The 26,183-nt window shown below is 45.0% G+C and overlaps 1 protein-coding gene across 5 annotated transcripts in view; it reads left to right on the top strand.

Annotated features, from left to right (window-relative positions):
- LOC134213032 (serine proteinase stubble) overlaps positions 1-26,183 on the top strand; it is a 109,546-nt gene that overhangs the window by 5,803 nt on the left and 77,560 nt on the right. For 3 of the 5 annotated variants that reach the window (XM_062691510.1, XM_062691505.1, XM_062691506.1), the window contains exon 2: positions 12,845-13,545. In XM_062691510.1, coding sequence (XP_062547494.1) covers positions 13,329-13,545 — 217 coding nt within the window. In that variant the 5' untranslated portion in view covers positions 12,845-13,328. Of the gene's footprint in view, positions 1-12,778; positions 13,546-26,183 lie in introns of all 5 variants that reach the window. The other 2 variants (XM_062691507.1, XM_062691508.1) reach the window with 2 other exon arrangements.

The raw sequence follows: 26,183 nt of genomic DNA, 5'->3' as shown, positions 1-26,183 counted from the left end.
ATGGAAAACTAAATTTCAAAATGATGGTACTCTACATCATTGCATCGGAATTAGGTTGGGTTCTGTTTTCTGCTCTAAGGCCGAATATGTCATTTGGTCAATTATGTCAGTTGATGTCTCACTTTTCACTTCTCACTTCTCACCGCAAAAAATGAAATGAGAAGAAATGAGAAGTAAGAAATAATTGATAAGATTAGAAGTGTCTCCCTTCTCACTTTTTACTGTGAGAAGCGAGAAGAGATATGTAAGAAGTTAGAATACTCTCTGTAAAATGTGAGAAGTGCTAAGTGAGTAGTGAGACGTGTCACTTCGCACTACTCACGTTTTACAGTGAAAATGAGAAGTGAAATAGGAGGTGTAAGGAGTGATGGCCCTCCTTAGCCGTGCGGTAAGACGCGCGGCTACAAAGCAAGACCATGCTGAGGGTGGCTGGGTTCGATTCCCGGTGCCGGTCTAGGCAATTTTTGGATTGGAAATTGTCTCGACTTCCCTGGGCATAAAAGTATCATCGTGTTAGCCTCATGATATACGAATGCAAAAATGGCAACCTGGCTTAGAAACCTCGCAGTTAATAACTGTGGAAGTGCTTAATGAACACTAAGCTGCGAGGCGGCTCTGTCCCAGTGTGGGAATGTAATGTCAATAAGATGAAGAAGAAGGAGTGATTAGTGAGACGCCTCACTTCTCTAGTGCCACTCAGCATTTACCACTTTTCATTTCTCATATCTCTTTTCGCACTTCTCAGGTTTCACAGTAAGAAGTGTTAATAGATAAATGAAGAGTGAGAAGTGTGACGACTCACTTCTTATTTCCCACTCCTTATTACTCACATCCTAGTTCTTACTGTAAAATAGGTATGTTTATGTTTATTATATAGATTGGTCTTAATGAATATAGTAAATTTTAAACAGGTATACATTAAACGATTATAATCTTCTTAAAAATGTGCCCAATGGTAAGTTAAAATCAAATAGCCTATAAATGCTGTTAAAAGCAGCAGCACGGAAAGGTTTATTAATGCCATACATTCAATTACGTGGAGAAAGGTGCAGGAAATCTCGTTGACGTATTGTTCGTTTCGGAGCATAAAGATTTAACCCCATGAGAAGTTCCGGAGAGTTAATTTCACCAGTCACGATTTTGGTCACGAAGGCAACTTGCGATCTATTCCTTCTTTTTTGAAGATACCAAGGAGTCTAAATCGGTCCTCATATGCAGGAATATGAGCGCGATCCCTCCATGGTAGGTGCCGAAGTGCATAACGCACGAAACTACGCTGCACAGTTTCTAGCCTAGAGATCCAGACGTTATAATAAGGACTCCAAACTACAGTTCAAAATTCAAGGATAAAACGAACTAGAGAGCAGTTTACAGAGATTTTAGGCAATGAGGGTCCCGAAAGTCTTCAGATAGTTTGGAAATGGCAGCCAATAAAATGTCTAATTAAACAGATGAAATTGACCTTAAAAATTGAAAATGCTCCTTAAAAAGTGATCATTTTCCTTAAATTATCTAACAGATTACCTTAATATATATAAATTGCTCCGTAAACATTCGAAAAGCGTACCGTAAAAACGAAAAATGTACCGTAAACAATAAAAATGCTCCTCAAAAAGCAAAGATTTGCTATGTAATTAATGATTGCGCAGTATATTGACAAAAGAATTATTAAAAATAGTTCAAATTAGAATCTTATGCACAATTGTATAGCCCCTAGAGTTTATTGCTGATTGTTTTGCTTGGTAACCCTATTCAACCGAAAACTAAGAAAAATGTTCTTTAGGATGAATAAAATGCTCCATAAACAAATAAAAAATGCTCCTTAAACTAAGAAAAATGCTCCCTAAAATAAAGAAATGCTTCTTAAATCAACGAAAAATGTTCCTTAATTTGTGGGAATGCTCCTTAAACGAAAAACAGTGCTCCGTAAAAAAATGAAATGTTCCTTAATTTGAGGAAATCCCTATAAGATTCTAATTAATGATAGCCAATTTTAAGGTACCTTTTGAACTATTTTATAATAATTCTTTTGTCAATATAGGTACTGCGCAATCATTAATTACGTAGCAAATCTTTGCTTTTTTGAGGAGCATTTTTAATTGTTTACGGTACATTTTTTTCGTTTTTACGGTACGCTTTTCGAATGTTTACGGAGCATTTATATATTTCAAGGCAATTTGTTAGATAATTTAAGGAAAAATGATCACTTTTTTAAGGAGCATTTTTTAATTTTTCAAGGGTAATCATGAATCTTTCATGATGCATCTAACATTTTGCCGTTTGAAAATGAATCCGAGTGCCGATTAGCTTTTGCGATTATGTCGTTATAGTGCGGCTTGAATGCCATGTCTTGATCCAATGTGACTCCCTAATCCTTAATCCGATTCACTCACTCAAGAATAGTACCAGAGATACAAAAGTCAGAAGCTATCGGCTTGTGTTTCCGATAATAGAAAATTACATTACAATTTTGAATATTGAGCGTCAGGAGATTAGCAAAGCACCAGTTCGCCATTCTATCCACATGCGATTGCAGTTCTTCACAATCCTCGATGTTGTTGATAATCATAAACATTTTAACATCATCCGCATCAAGCAAACGACAACCAGGAGGTTAGAAGTCGGGAAAGTTCATTGATAAACAGCGTGAACAAGAGAGGCCTCAGATTACATCCTTGTGGTGCACCAGAAGTATTGGAGAAGTATTCAGACTGCGAAGATCCGATTTTCACAGAAAGCAAACGGTTTGACAGATATGATTTGAACCAGCACACTAGATGGCGAGAAACTCCAAGTTGTTCTAACTTTCCAAGCAATATTCCATGGTCGACGCGGTCGAACGCTTTCAAATCCGTATAAACCGGTGGTCAACGGAGTCCATGGTACGGACACACAGCGAAACAAACTCTATTAAATTCGTTTCTACAGATCACTTTGGATAGAAGCCGTGCTATGCAGTAGAGATGTACGCTTTACTGGTACTGAATAAAACGTCATTTATGATTATCTCCAATAACTTGGAGCAGGAACATAGGGATGTGATTCCTCGGTAATTTTGTAATTCCTTTTGTCGCCTTTTTTGTAAACGGGAAACATGTGCGATATCTTCCATTCATCAGGAAATCCTGGCTAAGTTGGTAGCCAGCGAGTTCGAACCATTCTTGAGCACAGAAGCCGGAATACCATCGGGGCCGGCAGTGTACGAGCTTTTCAATTTTCTTATGGCTGCTTCGTAATCAGCATGCGATTCTTGCAGTATTGGCACAATGCTTTTGTCCTACTTCGTTTTAGCCGACGGAGACGACTGTTCGACCAGGGAGGCTTAGGCTTCGGACGACACAGGGGCACGTGCTTCGCAATTATACGACGAATTTGGCGAGTGAAATAATTAACAGCATCATCTACACAGACGTCAAGCTCTATGGGTGACCAGTCAATACAAGAGATAGTATCACAAATACTATCATAATCAGCTCGTCGGTAATCGTGAACGTCAGAAGCATTGTCGAACGTAAAAAGGCCCGGAAGGTTGACGACTATGTCCAGAGCGGGATGGTCAGCATCCAGAGAGACGAGGCCATTAAACGAAAAACCATCGACCAATGCGTAGCTACTGGTGGACAGAACAGATTGAGGGTTCACATGCATGAACCCGTCTTCCGATGCAACCCATTTCAAGTTCGGTTGAGTATAGTCTTCTAGCTGCAAGATGCAATCATTGAAGTCCAGGTTGGAACTAATAGAGCTAAAAAAGTACATGTGGTCCCGAATGCAATTTATGTCGCTACCAGGTCTGGAGGTACTCCTATGCTAACCAATCGATCTGTCGTAGAAATTTTTATCCATAACTGCTCCAATGCTATGCTTGTCAATGTAGAGTTAATATAGCTATTCCAGCGTGTTGAGACTGCTATCAAAACTCCTCCTCCGCGAGACTTAGTACTGTTAGCTGAATTACGATCTGTACGGAAAACAACAAACTTAGGACCGAATAGCTGTAAGCTGAGGATTTGTTCGTCTAGCCAAGTTTCTGTCAAAACAATTACGTCGTAGTCACATTCACTAGCAGCCATAAAGAAAGAGTTCACTTAGTACGGAACCCGCGCACAATCTGGTAGTAGATTCGCAAGGTATGCGCCGGTAACCCAAGTAACCAAAAGTTCCTTTAAGAGTACGTTTTTCGCTTAACCCTCTATAACCCGGGACGAACAGATTTTTTTCAAATGGCTCGCATTCAGCACCTAATCGTCGGAATTCCTCGCAGTTTCGCTTGTGCTCAATGGGAATAGCTATATTTGTGCTCTAATACTTTTTCAAATATAATTTTTTGTTCAGGTCCGAGTTATTGCTAAAAATAAGTGTGCGCGGGGGTGTTTTTCCTATAATTCAAACATCTCTTCAATATTCTGGACGTGTTCATGCCCAAAATTTATCAAATCACCCATCAAACCAACCCAAAAAGATATTTGTAAAGATTTTTAGTCGATTCCGATGTTTTCACCATTTGAGTAGGGCAGGATTGACTGAATTCAAGGCCGCATTCAGGGGTTACAATGGTAGAGTATGGGCTAAAAATTCAATTGCAATGAAATTTGCAGCCGCATCACAAACTTTACAAATCAGGAGTTTAAAATACTTCATTTTCAATTAAAATTGACCTTCTTAAATTCTTATCAGGGCCGGATTTAGGGGTCGAAACGGGGGTGACCAGGGGCCATATCACCAATTGCAATGAAACTGGGCATGCGACTGCTCAAACATCATGGAAACACATCAAGAGCTCAAAGAAATCTGTTTCAAATGGAAATTGATCTTCTGAAATTTCAACCAGGGCCGGATTTAGGAGTGAAAATGGGGAGTGCAAGAGCCATATCACCAAAAGCAATGAAACTGGGCATGCGACTGCTCAAACATCAAGGAAACACATCAGGAGCACATAGAAATCTGTTTCAAATTGAAACTGATCTTCCGAAATTTCAACCAGGGCCGTATTCAGGAGTGAAAATGGGGAGTGCAGGGGCCATATCACCAATTGCAATGACACAGGGCATGCGACTGCTCAAACTTCATGAAAACACATCAGGAGCTCAAAGAACTCTGTTTGAATTTGAAATTGACCTTCTGAAATTTTGACCTGGGCCGGCTTCAGGTGTCCAAAAGGGAAGAGCAAGGGCCATGTCACCAAAAGCAATGAAACTGGGCATGCGACTGCTCAAACACCATGGAAACACATCAGGAGCTTAAAGAAATCTGTTTCAAATGGAAATTGATCTTCTGAAATTTCAACCAGGGCCGGATTTAAGAGTGAAAATGGGGAAGGCATGGGCCATATCACCAATTGCAATGAAACAAGGCATGCGACTGCTCAAACTTCATGAAAACACATCAGTAGCTCAAAGAATTCTGCTCGAACTTCAAATTGTCTTTCCGAAATTTTGACCAAGGTCGGCTTCAGGGGTCCAAATGGGGAGAGCAAAGTCCATATCACCAACAGAAATAAAACTGGGCAGTAGGCATGCGACTGCTCAAACTTCATGAAAACACATCAGCATCTCAAAGAACTCTGTTTGAATTTGAAATTGACTTTCTGAAATTTCAACCAGGGCCGGATTCAGGGGGGAAAACATGGAGAGCGGGCTGCTCAAACATCATGAAAACACATCAGGAGCTCAAAGTATTCTGATTGAACTTGAAACTGCTGATACAAATTTCTCAAAAGGGCTCTGTTTGAATTTGAAATTGACCTTCTGAAATTTTGACCTGGGCCGGCTTCAGGTGTCCAAAAGGGAAGAGCAAGGGCCATGTCACCAAAAGCAATGAAACTGGGCATGCGACTGCTCAAACACCATGGAAACACATCAGGAGCTTAAAGAAATCTGTTTCAAATGGAAATTGATCTTCTGAAATTTCAACCAGGGCCGGATTTAAGAGTGAAAATGGGGAAGGCATGGGCCATATCACCAATTGCAATGAAACAAGGCATGCGACTGCTTAAACGACATGAAAACACATCATTAGCTCAAAGAATTCTGCTCGAACTTCAAATTGTCTTTCCGAAATTTTGACCAAGGTCGGCTTCAGGGGTCCAAATGGGGAGAGCAAAGGCCATATCACCAATAGACATAAAACTGGGCAGTGGGCATGCGACTGCTCAAACTTCATGAAAACACATCAGCATCTCAAAGAACTCTGTTTGAATTTGAAATTGACCTTCTGAAATTTCAACCAGGGCCGGATTCAGGGGTGAAAACATGGAGAGCGGGCTGCTCAAACATCATGAAAACACATCAGGAGCTCAAAGTATTCTGATTGAACTTGAAACTGCTGATACAAATTTCAGGAATTTCTCCGGAAAATACTCCAGGAATTCCTCTAGAAGTTCCTCCGGGAATTCCTCCAAGAATTTCTCCGGAAGTTCCTCCAGGAATTCCTCCGGAAGTTCCTCCAGGAATTCCTCCAGAAGTTTCTCCAGGAATTCCTCCGGAAGTTCCTCCAGCAATTCCTCCGGAAGTTCTTTCAGGAAATGCTCCGGAAAATCCTCCAAGAATTTCTGCCGAAGTTCCTCCGGAAGTTCCTTCAGAAATTCCTTCGGAAATCCCTCCAGGAATTCATTCGGAAATTCCTCCAGGAATTCATTCGGAAGTTCCTCCAGGAAATCTTATAGAAGTTCCTCCGGGAATTCCTCCGGGAATTCCTCCGGAAGTTCCTCCAGGAATTCCTCCGGAAGATCTTTCAGGAAATCCTCCGGAAAATCCTCCAAGAATTTCTGCCGAAGTTCCTCCGGGAATTCCTCCGGAAGTTCCTTCAGGAATTCCTTCGGAAATTCCTCCAGCAATTCATTCGGAAATTCCTCCAGGAATTCATTCGGAAGTTCCTCCAGGAAATCCTATAGAAGTTCCTCCAGGAATTCATCCGGAAGTTCTTCCAGGAAATCCTACAGAAGTTCCTCCAGGAATTCCTCCATGAATTCCTCCGGAAGTTCCTCTATGAATTCCTCCGGAAGTTCCTTCATAAATCCCTCGGGAAGTTCCGCCATGAATTCTTCCGGAAGTTCCTCCAGGAATTCATCCGGATGTTCCTACAAGAATTTCCCTCGAAGTTCCTCCAGGAATTTCCCGGACGTTCCTTCAGGAATTCCTTCGGAAGTTTCTCCAGGAATTCCTCCTGAAGTTCCTCCATAAATTCCTCCGGAAGTTCCTCCATAAATACTTCCGAAAGTTCCTCCAGGAATTCTCCGGAAGTTCCTCCAGGAATTCCTCCGGAAGTTCCTCCAGGAGGTTCCTCCAGGAATTCCTCCGGAAACTCCTCCAGGAATTCCTCCGGAAACTCCTCCAGGAATTCCTCCGGAAGTTCCTCCAGGAATTCCTCCGGAAGTTCCTCCAGGAATTTCTCCGGAAGTTCCTCCAGGAATTTCTCCGGAAGTTCCTCCAGAAATTCCTCTGGAAGTTGCTCCAGGAATTCCTCCGGAAGTTCCTCCAAGAATTCCTCCGGAAGTTCCACCAGGAATTTCTCCGGGAGTTCCTCCAGGAATTCCATTGGAAGTTCCTCCAGGAATTCCATCGGAAGTTCTTTCAAGAATTTTTCCAGAAGGTGCTTTAGGAAGTTCCACCAGGAATTCTTTCCTAAGTTCCACCAGGAATTCCTTCGGAAGTTCCACCAGGAATTCCTTCCTAAGTTCCACCAGGAATTCCTTCGGAACAGAACAGTAGAACAGTAATTCTTCTGGAAGTTCCACCAGGAATTCCTTCGGAAGATTATCCTGGAATTCCTCCAGAAGTTCATGCATGAATTTCTGCAGAAGTAACTTCGCGAATTCAGGAATTCTTTCGGAACTTTCAGAGATCCTCCAGGAATTTTCGACTTCCGAAGGAATTCCTGGTGGAACTTCCTGGAGCACCTTCTGGAAAAATTCTTGAAAGAATTTCCGAAGAAATTCCTGGATGAACTTCCCTAGGAATTTCTGGAGAAACTTCCAGAGGAATTTTTGGAGGAACTTCCAGAGGATTTCTTGGAGCAACTTTCGGAGAAATTCCGGAAGGAACTTCCGGAAAAATTCCTGGAGGAACTTACGGACAAATTCTTGGAGGAACTACCAGAGGAATTCCTGGAGGAACTTCCGGAGGAATTCCTGGAGGAACTTCCGGAGAAATTCTTGGAGGAATTCCCGGAGGAACTTCTAGAGGAGTTCCTGGAGTATTTTCCAGAGAAATTCCTGAAATTTGTATCAGAGCAGTTTCAAGTTCAATCAGAATACTTTGAGCTCCTGATGTGTTTTCATGATGTTTGAGCAGCCCGCTCTCCATGTTTTCACCCCTGAATCCGGCCCTGGTTGAAATTTAAGAAAGTAAATTTCAAATTCAAACAGAGTTCTTTGAGATGCTTATGTGTTTTCATGAAGTTTGAGCAGTCGCATGCCCACTGCCCAGTTTTATTTCTATTGGTGATATGGCCTTTGCTCTCCCCATTTGGACTCCTGAAGCCGGCCCTGGTCAAAATTTCGGAAAGACGATTTGAAGTTCGAGCAGAATTCTTTGAGCTCCTGATGTGTTTTCATGAAGTTTGAGCAGTCGCATGCCCTGTTTCATTGCAATTGGTGATATGGCCCCTGCCTTCCCCATTTTCACTCCTAAATCCGGCCCTGGTTGAAATTTCAGAAGATCAATTTCCATTTGAAACAGATTTCTTTGAGCTCCTGATGTGTTTCCATGGTGTTTGAGCAGTCGCATGCCCAGTTCCATTGCTTTTGGTGATATGGCCCTTGCTCTCCCCATTTGGACCCCTGAAGCCGGCCCTGGTCAAAATTACAGAAGGTCAATTTCAAATTCAAACAGAGTTCTTTGTGCTCCTGATGTGTTTTCATGAAGTTTGAGCAGTCGCATGCCCTGTTTCATTGCAATTGGTGATATGGCCCCTGCCCTCCCATTTTCACTCCTAAATCCGGCCCTGGTTGAAATTTCAGAAGATCAATTTCCATTTGAAGCAGATTTCATTGAGCTCCTGATGAGTTTCCATGGTGTTTGAGCAGTCGCATGCCCAGTTTCATTGCAATTGGTGATATGGCCCTTGCTCTCCCAATTAGACCCCTGAACCCGGCCCTGGTCAAAGTTTCAGAAGGTCAATTTCAAATTCAAACAGAGTTCTTTGAGCTCCTGATGTGTTTTCATGAAGTTTGAGCAGTCGCATGCCCTGTTTCATTGCAATTGGTGATATGGCCCCTGCCCTCCCCATTTTCACTCCTAAATCCGGCCCTGGTTGAAATTTCAGAAGATCAATTTTCATTTGAATTAGATTTCTTTGAGTTCCTGATGTGTTTCCATGGTGTTTGAGCAGTCGCATGCCCAGTTTCATTGCAGTTGGTGATATGGCCCTTGCTCTCCCCATTTGGACCCATGAAGCCGGCCCTGGTCAAAATTACAGAAGGTCAATTTCAAATTCAATTAGAGTTCTTTGTGCTCCTGATGTGTTTCCATGGTGTTTGAGCAGTCGCATGCCCAGTTTCATTGCAATTGGTGATATGGCCCGTGCTCTCCCCATTTAGACCCCTGAATCCGGCCCTGGTCAAAATTTCAGAAGGTCAATTTCAAATTCAAACAGAGTTCTTTGAGCTCCTGATGTGTTTTCATGAAGTATGAGCAGTCGCATGTCCAGTTTCATTGCAATTGGTGATATGGCCCCTGGTCACCCCCTTTTCGACCCCTAAATCCGGCCCTGATAAGAATTTCAGAAGGTCAATTTCAATTGAAAATTATATATTAAAAACTCCTGATTTGTAAAATGTATGCAGCCGCATGCTCATGCAAATTTCATTGTAATTGAATTTTTAGCCCATACTCTACCATTGTAAGCCCTGAATGCGGCCCTGAATTCAGTCAATCCTGCCCTACTCCAATGGTGAAAACATCGGAATCGACTAAAAATCTTTACAAATATCTTTTTGGGTTGGTTTGATGGGTGATTTGATAAATTTTGGGCATGAACACGTCCAGAATATTGAAGAGATGTTTGAATTATAGAAAAAACACCCCGCGCACACTTATTTTAGCAATAACTCAGACCTGAACAAAATTTTATTTGAAAATGTATTAGAGCAAAATATAGCTATTCCCATTGAGCACAAACGAAACCGCGAGGAATTCCGACGATCAGGTGCTGAATGCGAGCCATTTGAAAAGTTCCGTTCGTCCCGGGTCTTAGAGGTTAAGCAGCTCAAAGAAGCTGATTAAGCGGAAAACGTACTCTTGAAGGAATTTTTGGTTACTTGGAAATTCACTAGGCGAAATGGATACTCTGACCGGCAGGCAATCGTTAGAAACTTTGGATGATACGTTACCGGAAGATTATTGTACTTGCCTGCAATAACGGTTTGGAAGCCCTCCATGCCAGAGTCAATTACAGGACCGGGATGACTGCGGAGCTCTGACAGGAGTGACTCGACTGCAATGAGCGGGTTGAGCGCTTCCATTGAGCTAGAAGGCGTGCATCCCGGTGAACGGTTGGTTATTGGCATGCTAGACGTGTGGTTAATCGGAAGTTCCGACGAAAGAATGGAATCTTCCATTGTTTTACTAAAAATCTGGAGAACTTTCAGACATAAAGCGTTCATTGATGGCCGATACTTGCCGGAGAAAGGAGTCCCGACTAGGAAGGCAAAAACAAGATTATAACATGATTGTAGCAACATCAGTTATTTATAACAACCAATGATATAATCGAGTTATGATAAATTATTATCACATGTTCTCTTGACAAAATTATAACAGAATTAGTTATGTTTCATTGTTTTGTTAGAAAATTTAGCTATTTTAACAACATCCTGAACCAAGTTTATAACAGCCTATGTTAGAAAAACTGTTGAACTTAGTAACACAATATGATATAAATTTGTTATTTTCTCCTGATTGGGGTGCAGAAGCCCCGTCTTCAATCCCAAACAGAAGTGCTAAATTAGTAATGGGAGACTTCACTTACTCCCCATTTCTCACATTTTACACTGGTTCTTTTTGCCAAACGACCATCAAGGCCAAACTGCATTTTTGGTAAATGACCTATTCTGCCAAATGACGTATTCGGTCCAATGGATTATTCGGTTAAATGACCTATTTGGCCAACTACCTATTCGGCTGATCTTTCCGGCCAAATTCTCATTCTTCGGCTAAATTACTTTCGGCCTAATGGTCTGTTCGGCCTAGTGGTATATTCGGCCAAACGACTTTCGGCCATATGACATTCGGCCAAACGACTCTTCTCCTTCTAATGAACTTGTTTGAATCCAGCCAGGTTTCAGAACTGAGCAAAAAGAAGCCACTTCCATTAATATCTCCGGAACCATGCTTATACACAAAACGATGGCCAATGTTTCAAACACCAAATTAGTGTTGCGATTGATTGCAGAAACCCGATTCAAAGAAGAAGAAAATGTCCCTGAATTTTTTTAGAGCTAGCATAAGGAGTTTTACAAAATTCGTTGTAGAGTTGTAGAGAACTTCAGAATCACTGTACCAAAATTTTCCAAGATCTCTTCGTTTCTGGTGTATGGCGAATTAGAATCGCCGAAGTCAAGGTTTTCCCAGAACCTTGGAGTAGCAAGTGTTCCTGAAAAGATCCTGATGGTGTAACTACCCAGAATTCCTTCTGGTTTCTGCAGAATTCGACAAGGATGAATTTTTTGGTATTTTGAGGTATGGCGAGGAGGCTAGTTATTCCTCAAAATCCTTGGAGAAAGAATTTACCACGTTCCACGAGCGTCATCAGATCTTTTCCTCGTTGACTTTGATATCGTGGCATTCTTTTCGAATTCATTAGGAGGTCAAATAGCATGATAACCAGGCCATTCTTCAAATAATTGCTAACTTAGCCGAAGTGTCGACAATTATAATGCAATACTACTATCATCCATCAATGTCCAGTGTTAGAAGCCTGTTTGAAACAAATAGATCACCAGAGACCAGTTCTTATTGCTCCGGGAACCTTATTTTCAAGGGTTGTAGACACTAGGTTTAGAAACAAATATTTGAAGTCCGCCTTGCGATAAATCAAACTCCATCGATGGTCAGAGGACTCTTTGATTGCTTTTGCTAACTTTGGTCACAACTCGAGTTATAAACGAAAGCATGTTTCTCAAACATAAAAGATCAATTTTTCAATTAGTTCTAAAAACCAGCAGTCTATACGTCATAATTATTTCTGCGAGTTTTATGCATACCAAATATAGAACGAGTTTGCTGATTATTTAGTTTACCACTTCCAGCCCTTCGTGAATCATCATTCACCTGATAAATCCACAACACCTTCTTGTACCCATTGGATCATTATTGAGAACCATTTTCACCGGGCTATAATTTCATATTCTGAGTTTGTGCCCAGTCGACCAAAGTCATATGATTTTCGCTGTATGAACGATGTAGGGTTTTCCCAACAACTGAGCATGGAGCATGTACATATTTGCACACCGTAAGTGCAGATTTTAATTCAAAATTGATCAAATAATCATAAATTGATCTTCGCTAGAGGTTGGATAATCGATTTGAAGCAATACAATCTTCTTATGTTCAAATTTTGTTATGATACGGTATAAAACGTACAGAAGTATTCCAGAACGAATCTCGTAAACGATACTTCTACGAAACCAGGCCTTGAAGGTTGCTTTCACATAAATACATTTAAAAAGAACTCTAAACTTCTATGCACTCTCTTCTCACCATATACTGCTCTTTCATACCATAAATAAATATGTGTTGAATAATATGAATCCAACAACACAATGCATCATCCCAAACAGACCATGAGTGTTAATCAATCAACCTTGATTATGATTATGCATTTCGTTCCAAACACGAATTTGTAGCCCAACGAGTCGATCCGCAGGAACAACAAAGAAAAAAAATCCGAACCAACAAGACCATCGTTGGATTCATACGTAATCGACGCCCAAAGTGGACGAACCAGACCCAGACCCCGAAAACCGGCGTCATCGCACGCTGACTGCTAGTTCGCGCACCACATTCGTTCGTTCCGCGACTTAGTCCGACCATCGCATCCATCCATCCGTCCGTCCGTCTAGGTCCAGCGAGCCAGAGCGATCGCAAGTGATAGTGAGAGTGATTACGCGATCGCGTAAACTAGCAAACGAGTCTGGCCCGGCAAGTGCCACGGGAGAACCGGTTTCCGCCAAATAGTGTGAAGTGTCGGCTGGGTGTTGCGGGTGGTTTTGTTGGCGGTGTACGAAAAACGCGAAGCAAAACAAACCCCCCGCGGCAGGGCAGCTGATGTTGTGTGACGTGTGACGGGGGTGAGTCGTTGATAATCGCGGAATAGAATATTGTGTTAGCATGGGTGACAGTTGCTGGACCAGATGGTCGTCATCGATGCAAATTATGAGTGTGATGCTGCTGTCCGGTGCCGTGGTGATATGCAACAGCGGAGACGTGACCGGGGCGGGGAGTTTCAACCGTTATTATAACGACGTGGTGGCGAAAGATGATCTGAGAGATGTTATCAGCCGGCAGCTGCCGAAGCAGGGCAAGTTTTTCGAAGAGTTCGATCGAAGTAAGTATGCATGAATCATATGGATCAAAATTAGCGACACACGATTTGAAATGACATTGAAAATTTGGTACACAAGTTTTGAACTTCTTCTGTGCGTCATACCTACCTTACCTACAAATATTTCCAACGTCACACCACTATTTAGATTTAAAAATGCTCTTAAAGTGTATATTTTTGAGCACATAGTATAAGCACATAGTTTGTTGCAGAGCATTAGTGATTAATCATAGATTTAATCATGATTAATGAATAATGGGCTATTTAATCATTATTCATTAATCATAATCATACAAAAAATATGATTCAATCATTAATCACTAATCGTTAATCATAGAATTTTACATTTAATCATTAATCACTAATCATATTCATAATTGTTTTGAGTCTATTGATTAATCATCAATTTTAATCATTGCATACATCGCTTTTATTAATTAATCTTTAATCATAATCATTTAATTTTCATACCTTTCAATAACCCAATCTGGTAAAAATGTTACTTGATAATTGATCAATATGCAAATCATTCAATTTGATTATTCATAATCATCAATCATTAGTCATACCGATCTTTAATCATTAATTATACACATATTGTGTCAGCGTTTAATCACAATCCGTAATCGTTAATCATACTTCAAACGTTCTATTCATTAATCATAATTGTTAATCATTGTCAAAAATTAATTTAATCGTTAATCATAATCATTAATCATTGTCAAAAATGATTAAATCATTAATCATAATCTTTAATCATAGAGTTGAATGACTTAATCATAACAAATTTAATCATTCATTGGAAGCTTTATTCATTAACGCTCTGGTCTGTTGTATTTGTATATGCATAGTAATTGAAAATTCGTGAATTACAAAAATGAAATTATGTTAAGAAATAATATTGTACTTATTGATTCATGGGGTTTTTATGCCTTGGCTTTTCCCCTTCCCAAAAAATATTAAAATAAATAAATAAATAAAAAATAAAAAAAATACTTTCCCATATTCAAACGTTACCGAATATTCAGGTTAATGTCAAGTTATATGATTCAGTCTAATATTTATCAAAAAAGTTTTTACTTAATTGTAGTTTGACTTTCAAATATTTGCAAGAACCGAACAAAGAACAAAATCTGATAATTTCGCCCTATGGATTATGGAATTGAAAGATGTATTACAAACTCGATTTTTTTATTTCAAATTTTTGTTGATTTTGAAACAAACAAAAGAAGTGTTTTCCATGAATGAATATAAGAATTGTGCTAAAATGACTGAGGAATGCACGTGGGCCACAAATGCTTTAATACATTTGACTTTTTCTCCAACCTGATAGCTCTGGTTAATATTTCCCATCATTTATTCAGTGCCTTCTGTTTCTTCTGCTATCCGCTTCCCCCACACATGCAGGAGAGAATTGCATTGCCTGTCTCGCATCAAAGACACTTACTGTCGATGTCAATTACATGCATCAGTACGCTTTTACACTAATCGTGTTGTGGAATTTCCCATCCACCAATTTGCATTCACGCAATCAAACTTCAAACCTATTTTCAGAAAATCGCCCACCCAACCAATTCTATTACGAAACTGCCTACATTCTCTCCACTATTTGCCAACAATCAATTTTCGAAACCACCATAACCGCGCCGATGGCACTTTACAGCTAGCTCGGTTGCTGGTGCCGAACCAGACTCTTCATACCCTCGTTATCCGTCTGCTAAAACCAAACCGCCCGCCCTTTCCAGTCGGATCAGCTTTCCAGATTGATCCGCGGCTCGGTAACGTAATACCGACTGGAGGAATCCTCAGCAGAAGAAGCAAAAACCACGCACATAATTCATGCACTTCGCAGAAAAAAAAGTGACGCTATGAGTCAGTCCAGTGGACGATCGACTTATGCAACCTAAATGTCTGCCCACGTCACGAAATTGGCCCCAAAGGCGACCAGTCATCTGCGTCACATTGGTAAAAGTGTGGCCTCCGCTTGCGGGGTTTCAGCGAATCCGGGTCAAAGTTTGTTGCGGTCTATGTAGGGCATTTGGCTTTTCTGCGGAAGGTGATACGATTGCTTTTAATTAGGGTTGTTACAGATGTCTTAGGTAATTAAACTGAAAACTCATTGCAAGATGACTCAATTGAGGAGCATTAATGGAATCGCAGATCAACGTGAAATGAATTGAGTGGGCTTTACAGTTAACAACAAATTGCCGGCAAAGTACAACGGAACAATAAATTAAATAATATGAAATACTCAAATCAATTGACTTCTACCAATTTTAAGAATATCCAAAGATTTAAAGCCTCTATGAAATGTCGACACAAAATTTGCACCTATATCATAACGACAATTTGTTGTCTAAGCAATATGAACAAACTAACATTTTAAACAGTGCTGGCATCTGCTGTGTAGTCAATGGTAATGTGGATCGAAACTTGTCTTTTCGGGAATTTCAAATGGAATCAATTCAGTAATTCATTTCAGAACTCGTTCGAAGATACTTCCCAAAATTCTTCGAAATTCTCCCACCAATCAGTTCGGTAGTTCTTCATAGAAGAACTTCCAGAATTTATCTGTCATTAGAAGTAAAAATGAACCATCAATTCTTTCGGGAGTTCCTTCAACATCTTATCCAGAATTCCCCCAGCAGTTCGTTTAGAAATTTTTTTTGAAAATCTGTCTAGGAAATTCTTCAAGATTTGTTAAAAGAAATTCTACGCAAATAGTTTGAAATTTTTTTTCTAGAATTAATCCTAAATTTCTGTGGTAATTCTTTCGGAAAATCACTCAAAAATTCTTGATGGTGATCTCTTATGATGGGTGAATCTGATGAATGATCTGATCTGATGAATGGGAGAAACTCAAAAAAAATCTCTGAAGCGATTTTTTAAGAAAGTTTATTTATTGATTACCAGACTAAGGCCGGAGTGGCCTGTGCAATACATAAAAGTCTTATCTATTCAGCTCGGTCCATGGCTGCTCTTCGCCAACCACGCAGTCTGCGGAGGGTCCGCAAATCGTCTTCCACCTGATCGATCCACCTTGCCCACTGTGCACCTCGCCTTCTTGTTCCCGTCGGATCGTTGTCGAGAACCATTTTCATTGGGTTACTGTCCGACATTCTGGCAACGTGCCCGGCCCACCGCAGGCTTCTGATTTTCGCGGTGTGAACGATGGATGGTTCTCCCAACAGCTAATGCAACTCCTCCACGTACCGTCCGCCATCTGCACCCCACCATAAATGGTACGCAGCACTTTCCTTTCGAAAACTCTCAGCGCGCGTTGGTCCTCCACGAGCATCGTCCAGGTCTCGTGTCCGTGGAGAACTACCGGTCTAATAAGCGTTTTGTAGATAGTCAGTTTGGTATGGCGGCGAACTCTATTCGATCGAAGCGTTTTGCGGAGTCACCAGTGAGCCCAAGTACACTGTGTAACCGTACGGTTACATAGTTATTAAAAATGATGTGGTATCGTAGGGCAAATTATTTTGTTAAGCGAGATAACGTTCGTTTTGAATATTGCGGGCGGCTGGATATTTAACGCTTCGAACGCGTTTGATGGGGGCTGGTGTAAATACACCTTACCTGGCGGATGCACAGGAACGTAGAAGAGGAGCAAAAATATGAGTGCCTGAGTGGATGGAAGTGTTGGAGGGTTTTCTTAACAGTGTCGAGGAGTCAGTGTGTGAATACCCGGCAACCCCGCAGGTGGTGAATTTTCTTCGCAGTAATATTTTACTGCGAATTGTGCGCACCTACAACGTGGCCCTAGAACTTCGAAGCCTTTATTGCCACCTGGATCGTGCCTCGGGCGTTATTCGAACAACAATAGGATCAGTAGTATCGAGTGGCCATCCCATCCCATCCTAGCCAAGGGATTGCACTACTGTTGTCGAGTGCGCCTTCGGCCCCGACGCCCATTCGATTTGGGCCAAAACGTTCTGAAGCCTCCATGTAGGAGAGGCCCCCCCAAGCTACCACCAGCCGGCTAACGCGGCCATCTTTGCTGCTACCGTCGCTTTCTAATAAGCGCCCCGTTGCCTCCGTGTAGGAAAGGCCAACCAAGCTTCCGCCAGCCGCATAACGCGGCCATCTTTGCTGCTACCGACGATTTCGACCAGGCACCACTCCGCCCCCGTGTACGAGAGGCCAATCAAGCTACCGCCAGCCGCATAACGCGGCCCCTGTTGCTGCTACCATCGCCTCCGTGTAGGAAGGGCCAATCCAGCTGCTGCCAGCAGCCTAACGCGGTCATCTTTGCGGCTATCATCACTTTCGTCTTGGGCCAGGTGCCCCGTCGGCTCCGTGAACAAGACAGCCCAGCGGCTACCGTCGCTTTCGTCTGCGCCCCGTCGGCTCCGTGTAGGAGAAGTCTGCCAAGCCACTACTGGCCGCCTACCGCGGCCAACAGACACGCCCCATCCATCTATCGCCCACAGTTAATCTTCCGCGGCCCTCCGGGCTGCTACGCTACATTTCACTATCGACCAAGACGACCACCATTTCCAAGGAGATTAGAGACAATCCTGCTACGCCGCCCGCCTATTGTTGATAATAAACCAAAGTAAGTCTATTTTCTTTTCGTACACAATTTAGGACCGCCACATCCGAAACTCTCCCCTACTTAAGACCGCCCTGGGACCCGGGAGACAGAAGAAGGCCTTTGGTGCCCACCCCGGAAGCGGCCGTTGGCTCAAGACCAGCTGCTTGGGGCTTAGGCGGGTTCCCTTCTGGGACCGAGCAATTTCTCCCGGGGTCAAATCGTTTCAACTGATTCTTTAACCACTTTGATTTCATCACCACCGATAGAAACTTGTGGTGAGTGGCTTACATTGACCTCTCTTGAGCCTCTTCCTGTCATGTACTTCGTCTTCGACGTGTTGATGACTGGTCCAATCCAGTTAGCTTCGCTTTTCAGTCTGATGTAGGCTTCCTCCATCCTCTCAAAGTTACGTGCCATGATATCTATGTCGTCGGCGAAACTAAATAACTGGACGGACATCGTGAAAATCGTACCACTCGTGTCAATCTCTGCCCTTCGTATTACTCCCTCCAAAGCGATATTGAATAGCAGACACGAAAGACCATCACCTTGCCGTAACCCTCTGCGCGTTTCGAAGGAACTCGAGAATGCCCCTGAAACACGAACTACGCACATCACCCGATTCATCGTCGCATTGATCAACCATGTCAGTTTATCCGGAAATCCATTTTCGTGCATTAGCTGTCATAGCTATTCCCGATCGATTGTATCATATGCGGTTTTGAAGTCGATAAATAGATGATGTGTGGGCACGATGTATTCACGGCATTTCTGCAATACCTGACGTATGGCGAACACCTGATCTGTGGTAGAGCGTTCACCCACTTCTGGAAGTTCCCGGAGGAACTTCCGGAGGAATTCCCGGAGGAACTTCCGGAGGAATTCCCGGAGGAACTTCCGGAGGAATTCCCGGAGGAACTTCCGGAGGAATTCCCGGAGGAACTTCTGGAGGAATTCCCGGAGGAACTTCCGGAGGAATTCCCGGAGGAACTTTCGGAGGAATTACCGGAGGAACTTCCGGAGGAATTCCGGAGGAACTTCCGGAGGAATTCCCGGAGGAACTTCGGAGGAATTCCCGGAGGAACTTCGGAGGAATTCCCGGAGGAACTTCCGGAGGAATTCCGGAGGAACTTCGGAGGAATTCCCGGAGGAACTTCCGGAGGAATTCTGGAGGAACTTCGGAGGAATTCGGAGGAACTTCGGAGGAATTCGGAGGAACTTCCGGAGGAATTCCCGGAGGAACTTCCCCGAGGAATTTCCGGAGGAACTTCCCGGAGGAATTCCCGGAGGAACTTCCCGGAGGAATTCGGAGGAACTTCAGGAACCGGAGGAATTCCGGAGGAACTTCGGAGGAATTCCCGGAGGAACTTCCGGAGGAATTCCCGGAGGAACTTCCCGGAGGAATTCGGAGGAACTTCCGGAGGAATTCCGGAGGAACTTCGGAGGAATTCCGGAGGAACTTCCGGAGGAATTCCCTGGAGGAACTTCCGGAGGAATTCCGGAGGAACTTCCCGGAGGAATTCGGAGGAACTTCCCGGAGGAATTCAGGAGGAACTTCCCGGAGGAATTCCAGAGGAACTTCCGGAGGAATTCCCGGAGGAACTTCGGAGGAATTCCCGGAGGAACTTCGGAGGAATTCCAGGAGGAACTTCCGGAGGAATTCGGAGGAACTTCGGAGGAATTCCGGAGGAACTTCCGGAGGAATTCCGGAGGAACTTCCGGAGGAATTCCGGAGGAACTTCCGGAGGAATTCCAGGAGGAACTTCCCGGAGGAATTCCCGGAGGAACTTCCCGGAGGAATTCGGAAGAACTTCCGGAGGAATTCCCAGACGAACTTCCCGGAGGAATTCCTGGAGGAACTTCCGGAGGAATTCCTGGAGGAACTTCCGGAGGAATTTCTGGAGGAACTTCCGAGGAAGTCCCGGAGGAACTTCGGAGGAATTCGGAGGAACTTCGGAGGAATTCCCGGAGGAACTTCCTGAAGAATTCCCGGAGAAACTTCCGGAGGAATTCCCGGAGAAACTTCCAGGGGAATTCTTGGAGGAACTTCCGGAGGAATTCCCGGGGGACCTCCCGGGGGAATTCCGGGGGGACCTCCCGGGGGAATTCCGGGGGGACTTCCCGGAGGAATTCCGGAGGAACTTCCGGAGGAATTCGGAGGAACTTCGGAGGAATTCCGGAGGAGTAGTGAAGAGCAGGAAGTTAGACGGCAGAAGGGAGAAGTGAGAAGTTGGAAGTGACAAAGGAGAAGGCAAAATAAAGCAGGAAGAAACTGTAAGGAAAAGAGAAAAAAGAAAAAGTAGAAGGTTGTATCCGAGAAACGATTGCCAGTTGGACGAAGGGCTACGTAAAGAGAAAAATATTTAATTATGAAATATTGTTTATGTTTATTAACGCTGATGGGATTGTTTCTGATACCATCGTTGCAAATAAATTGCAGTCATCAGGCGGTTGTGCATTTTGAAGAAATTGTTCTTGAGACAGTATCTATGGTATGGAATAGTGGCCCTGAAAGAGCCGATTTATTCTCAATAATGGTTCTTTCGAATCATTAACAGCAACAATACTAAAATCTCGAGAATTTCATTTTACTGCCACTAGATGATTTTCCGCTAATTCGCTTTAGACGATTTCCACGCGATTGCAGCGTCTCCCTCCGTGCTGGTTACGACAATTTTCTACCGTCATCGAGCAATTGTGATCTGAACATTGAAGAACACTCGACTCAGTTTATTCTTTATTTTATTCATATAATCGGTTTATTTTCAATGATGCGCCTTCCCAATCAATAATATCAACAAAATCAGGGTCTTGGAAGGAAATTTCAGATCAAATTATCAAACCTTTTCTTTTTATTAAATGCTGGCAGGTCCAGAATGTGGAATGCACTGTTGTTCCACCTATTCCAGCCGCTTCCTTTCCAGCGAAAGCGCATGCTACATAAGCGTTGTGCTGCTTGTTATGAGCTTGGCTGTACCAGTTCATGATCTTTATTAAAATGGGCAAAGTGAACGACCTGACGTTGGCGTCAGCAGCTCGATAACATAAGACATCATCCATGCGAATAAATTTTTGAACCGTTTATCTCCGACGCCCGCTTGCGCTGCTACGAACGGAGAATTTCTGCCGTCATCAAGCGGTTGAGATTGTTCGCAAAATCTCCCTCCGACGAGCGCTTGCGCTGCTGCCGACTGACTTGCAATTTGAAAAAATGCCTTGACCCTGGTTTTGCACGAAAGCACTGGCATTGAACGAATGAAAGGCGGAGTCAGCAAGCTGATGCCAATGGTAGCGGCCGCCAAGGTGGGGCTCGGTCTCCATTTCATTCGAATATTGGCAGCCGGAAGTCCGGTTTTGGCGAAAGAATCAGCAAAACAAATGCAACGAAGCACCGAACGGGGAAGGGTCGTTTGGCCGAAACTCATTCGGCCGATTGCCATTTGGCCGAATGTCACTGGGCCGTACAACCCATTAGGCCGAAACCCATCTCATTCGGCCGAAAGGATCATCCGGCCGAATAGGTCATTTGGCCGAAAGGGTCATTTGGCCAAATGACCATTTCGGCCAAATTACCTTTTCGGCCTAATGGTCTGTACGGCCCTTCACCGCTACAGCCAGCGTCAACAAGGCTAAGGAAAACATCGTCAAGGGTGACAAGCAACCGAAGCGAAAGCCACAGAAACAGAATCATAAACGCGCGTTGGGGGGAAGACGCTCCAAAAATGTGTTCGCTTGGATGGCGTCAGTAGCAGCCAAGTAAAGTTTTCTCTCAATATTGTCTATCCGGAACAAAGTTAGAACGCTTGTTATACCGAAGTTAGATTTTTCTCCAGATACAGGCAACTTTCCCAACTTCGGAAATAGTGCGCTAGATTCGCCTAAAGATGCGCTAAACAACGCATCAATTAGTTTGACAGATGAAACTTCGGAAGAAAGTTCGGTTCGGCAGTCCCGACTTCCGAATTCTAAGTTGGTGCTACGCCGACAATATACTGGCAGTGCGCACGTCGAAAGGAGACGAAATATGAATGTATTGCAACTGATACCATCCATGACAAATAATTTTTGCAGCGTCTTCCTCTGACGCGCACTCGTGATTCGAAGGCGATAGTCTTGATGAACAAAGGGAACAAAAGCCGTCATCTTCAAGTGAACGAGAACGAAGACGTAGATCCACTTGAAACGGACCTTTCCAGGGCCCGAGCCCCCACAGAAGAGATGGGTTTTTGTACCGCGCACGCAGAAAATTGAATTCCGGAGGAACTTCCGGAGGAATTCCGGAGGAACTTCCCGAGGAATTCCCGGAGGAGCTTGTGGAGGAATTAGTTCCTGGAGGAACTTCCTGAGGAATTCGGAGGAACTTCCCGGAGGCAGTCCCGAAGAACTTCCCGGAGGAATTCCCGAAGGACTTTCTGGAGGAATTCCCAGAAGGAACTTCCGGAGGTATTCCCGGAGGAACTTCCCGGAGGTATTCCCGGAGGAACTTCCGGAGGAACTCCCGGAGGAACTTCCGGAGGAACTTCCGGGGGAACTTCCCGGAGGAATTCCCGGAGGAACTTCCCGGAGGAATTCCCGGAGGAACTTCCCGGAGGAATTCCCGGAGGAACTTCCCGGAGGAATTCCCGGAGGAACTTCCCGGAGGAATTCCCGGAGGAACTTCCCGGAGGAATTCCCGGAGGAACTTCCCGGAGGAATTCCCGGAGGAACTTCCCGGAGGAATTCCCGGAGGAACTTCCCGGAGGAATTCCCGGAGGAACTTCCGGAGGAATTCCCGGAGGAACTTCCGGAGGAATTCCCGGAGGAACTTCCGGAGGAATTCCCGGAGGAACTTCCCGGAGGAATTCCCGGAGGAATTCCCGGAGGAATTCCGGAGGAACTTCGGAGGAATTCCAGAGGAACTTCCCGGAGGAATTCGGAGGAACTTCCTGGAGGAATTCCTGGAGGAACTTCCCGGAGGAATCCCGGAGGAACTTCCGGTAGAATTCCTGGAGAAACTTCCCGGAGGAATTCCTGGAGGAACTTCCTGGAGGATTTGCTGGAGGAACCTCCAGAGGAATTCCTGGAGGAACCTCCGGAGGAATTCCTGGAGCAACTTCCGGAGGAATTCCTGGAGGAACCTCCGGAGGAATTCCTGGAGGAACTTCCGGAGTAATTCCTGGAGGAACTTCCCGGAGGAATTCCTGGAGGAACTTCCGGAGGAATTCGGAGGAACTTCCCGGAGGAATTCCTGGAGGAACTTCCCGAGGAATTCCGGAGGAACTTCCGGAGGAATTCCCGGAGGAACTTCCGGAGGAATTCCCGGAGGAACTTCCCGGAGGAATTCGGAGGAACTTCCGGAGGAATTCCTGGAGGAACTTCCGGAGGAATTCCGGAGGAACTTCCCGGAGGAATTCCGGAGGAACTTCCGGAGGAATTCCCGGAGGAACTTCCGGAGGAATTGGAGGAACTTCCGGAGGAATTCCGGAGGAACTTCCGGAGGAATTCGGAGGAACTTCGGAGGAATTCGGAGGAACTTCCGGAGGAATTCCCGAGGAACTTCCGGAGGAATTCGGAGGAACTTCGGAGGAATTCCCGGAGGAACTTCCGGAGGAATTCGGAGGAACTTCCGGAGGAATTCCGGAGGAACTTCCGGAGGAATTCGGAGGAACTTCCGGAGGAATTCCCTGGAGGAACTTCCGGAGGAATTCCGGAGGAACTTCGGAGGAATTCCGGAGGAACTTCGGAGGAATTCCGGAGGAACTTCGGAGGAATTCGGAGGAACTTCCGGAGGAATTCCCGGAGGAACTTCCGGAGGAATTCGGAGGAACTTCCGGAGGAATTCGGAGGAACTTCGGAGGAATTCCCGAGGAACTTCCGGAGGAATTCCCGGAGGAACTTCCGGAGGAATTCCCGGAGGAACTTCCGGAGGAATTCGGAGGAACTTCCGGAGGAATTCGGAGGAACTTCGGAGGAATTCCCGGAGGAACTTCCGGAGGAATTCGGAGGAACTTCCCGGAGGAATTCCGGAGGAACTTCCCGGAGGAACTTCGGAGGAATTCCCGGAGGAACTTCCGGAGGAATTCGGAGGAACTTCCCGGAGGAATTCGGAGGAACTTCAGGAGGAACTTCCGGAGGACTTCCCGGAGGAATTCCCGGGGGAACTTCCGGAGGAATTCCCGGGGGAACTTCCGGAGGAATTCCCGGGGGAACTTCCGGAGGAATTCCCGGGGGAACTTCCGGAGGAATTCCCGGAGGAACTTCCGGAGGAATTCCTGGAGGAACTTCCGGAGGAATTCCGGAGGAACTTCGGAGGAATTCGGAGGAACTTCCTGAGGAATTCCCGGAGGAACTTCCCGGAGGAATTCGGAGGAACTTCCCGGAGGACTTCCGGAGGAACTTCCGGAGGAATTCCTGGAGGAACTTCCCGGAGGAATTCCAGGAGGAACTTCCGGAGGAATTCCCGGAGGAACTTCCCGAAGGAATTCCCGGAGGAACTTCCCGAAGGAATTCCCGGAGGAACTTCCCGAAGGAATTCCCGGAGGAACTTCCCGAGGAATTCTGGAGGAACTTCGGAGGAATTCCCTGAGGAACTTCCGGAGGAATTCGGAGGAACTTCCCGGAGGAATTCCCGGAGGAACTTCCGGAGGAATTCCCAGGAGGAACTTCCCGGAGGAATTCCTGGAGGAACTTCCGGAGGAATTCCTGAGGAACTTCCGGAGGAATTCCCGGAGGAACTTCCGGAGGAATTCAGAGGAACTTCCCGGAGGAATTCCCGGAGGAACTTCCGGAGGAATTCCCGGAGGAACTTCGGAGGAATTCGGAGGAACTTCCGGAGGAATTCGGAGGAACTTCCCGGAGGAATTCCTGGAGGAACTTCCCGGAGGAATTCCCGGAGGAACTTCGGAGGAATTCCGGAGGAACTTCCGGAGGAATTCCGGAGGAACTTCCGGAGGAATTCGGAGGAACTTCCGGAGGAATTCCGGAGGAACTTCCGGAGGAATTCCCGGAGGAACTTCCGGAGGAATTCCGGAGGAACTTCCCGGAGGAATTCCAGAGGAACTTCGGAGGAACTTCCGGAGGAATTCCCGGAGGAACTTCGGAGGAATTCCCGGAGGAACTTCCGGAGGAATTCCCGGAGGAACTTCCGGAGGAATTCCCGGAGGAACTTCGGAGGAATTCCGGAGGAACTTCCGGAGGAATTCCGGAGGAACTTCGGAGGAATTCCCGGAGGAACTTCGGAGGAATTCCCGGAGGAACTTCCGGAGGAATTCCCGGAGGAACTTCCGGAGGAATTCCCGGAGGAACTTCCGGAGGAATTCCGGAGGAACTTCGGAAGAATTCCCGGAGGAACTTCGGAGGAATTCCCGGAGGAACTTCCGGAGGAATTCCCGGAGGAACTTCCGGAGGAATTCCCGGAGGAACTTCCGGAGGAATTCCCGGAGGAACTTCCGGAGGAATTCCAGGAGGAATTCCCGGAGGAACTTCCGGAGGAATTCCCGGAGGAACTTCCGGAGGAATTCCCGGAGGAATTTCCAGAAGAACTTCCCGAGAAAATTCCGGAGGAATTCCCGGAGGAACTTCAGGATGAATTGCCGGGGGAACTTCCGGAGGAATTCCCGGAGGAACTTCCGGAGACATTCCCGGAGGAACTTCCGGAGGAATTCCCAGGAGGAACTTCGGAGGAATTCGGAGGAACTTCGGAGGAATTCGGAGGAACTTCCGGAGGAATTCCCGGAGGAACTTCCGGAGGAATTCCCGGAGGAACTTCGGAGGAATTCCGGAGGAACTTCGGAGGAATTCCCGGAGGAACTTCGGAGGAATTCCGGAGGAACTTCCGGAGGAATTCCAGAGGAACTTCCGGAGGAATTCCGGAGGAGCTTCCGGAGGAATTGGAGGAACTTCGGAGGAATTCCCGGAGGAATTGGAGGAACTTCGGAGGAACTTCCGAGGAATTCCGGAGGAACTTCCGGAGGAATTCCAGAGGAACTTCCGGAGGAATTCCTGGAGGAACTTCCGGAGGAATTCAGGAGGAACTTCCGGAGGAATTCCCGGAGGAACTTCCGGAGGAATTCCGGAGGAACTTCCGGAGGAATTCCCGGAGGAACTTCAGGAGGAATTCCCG

The sequence above is a fragment of the Armigeres subalbatus genome, chromosome 2 (assembly GCF_024139115.2).
Source record: "Armigeres subalbatus isolate Guangzhou_Male chromosome 2, GZ_Asu_2, whole genome shotgun sequence".
NCBI classification, from domain to species: domain Eukaryota; kingdom Metazoa; phylum Arthropoda; class Insecta; order Diptera; family Culicidae; genus Armigeres; species Armigeres subalbatus.
This window is presented reverse-complemented; position numbering and strand designations above follow the sequence as displayed.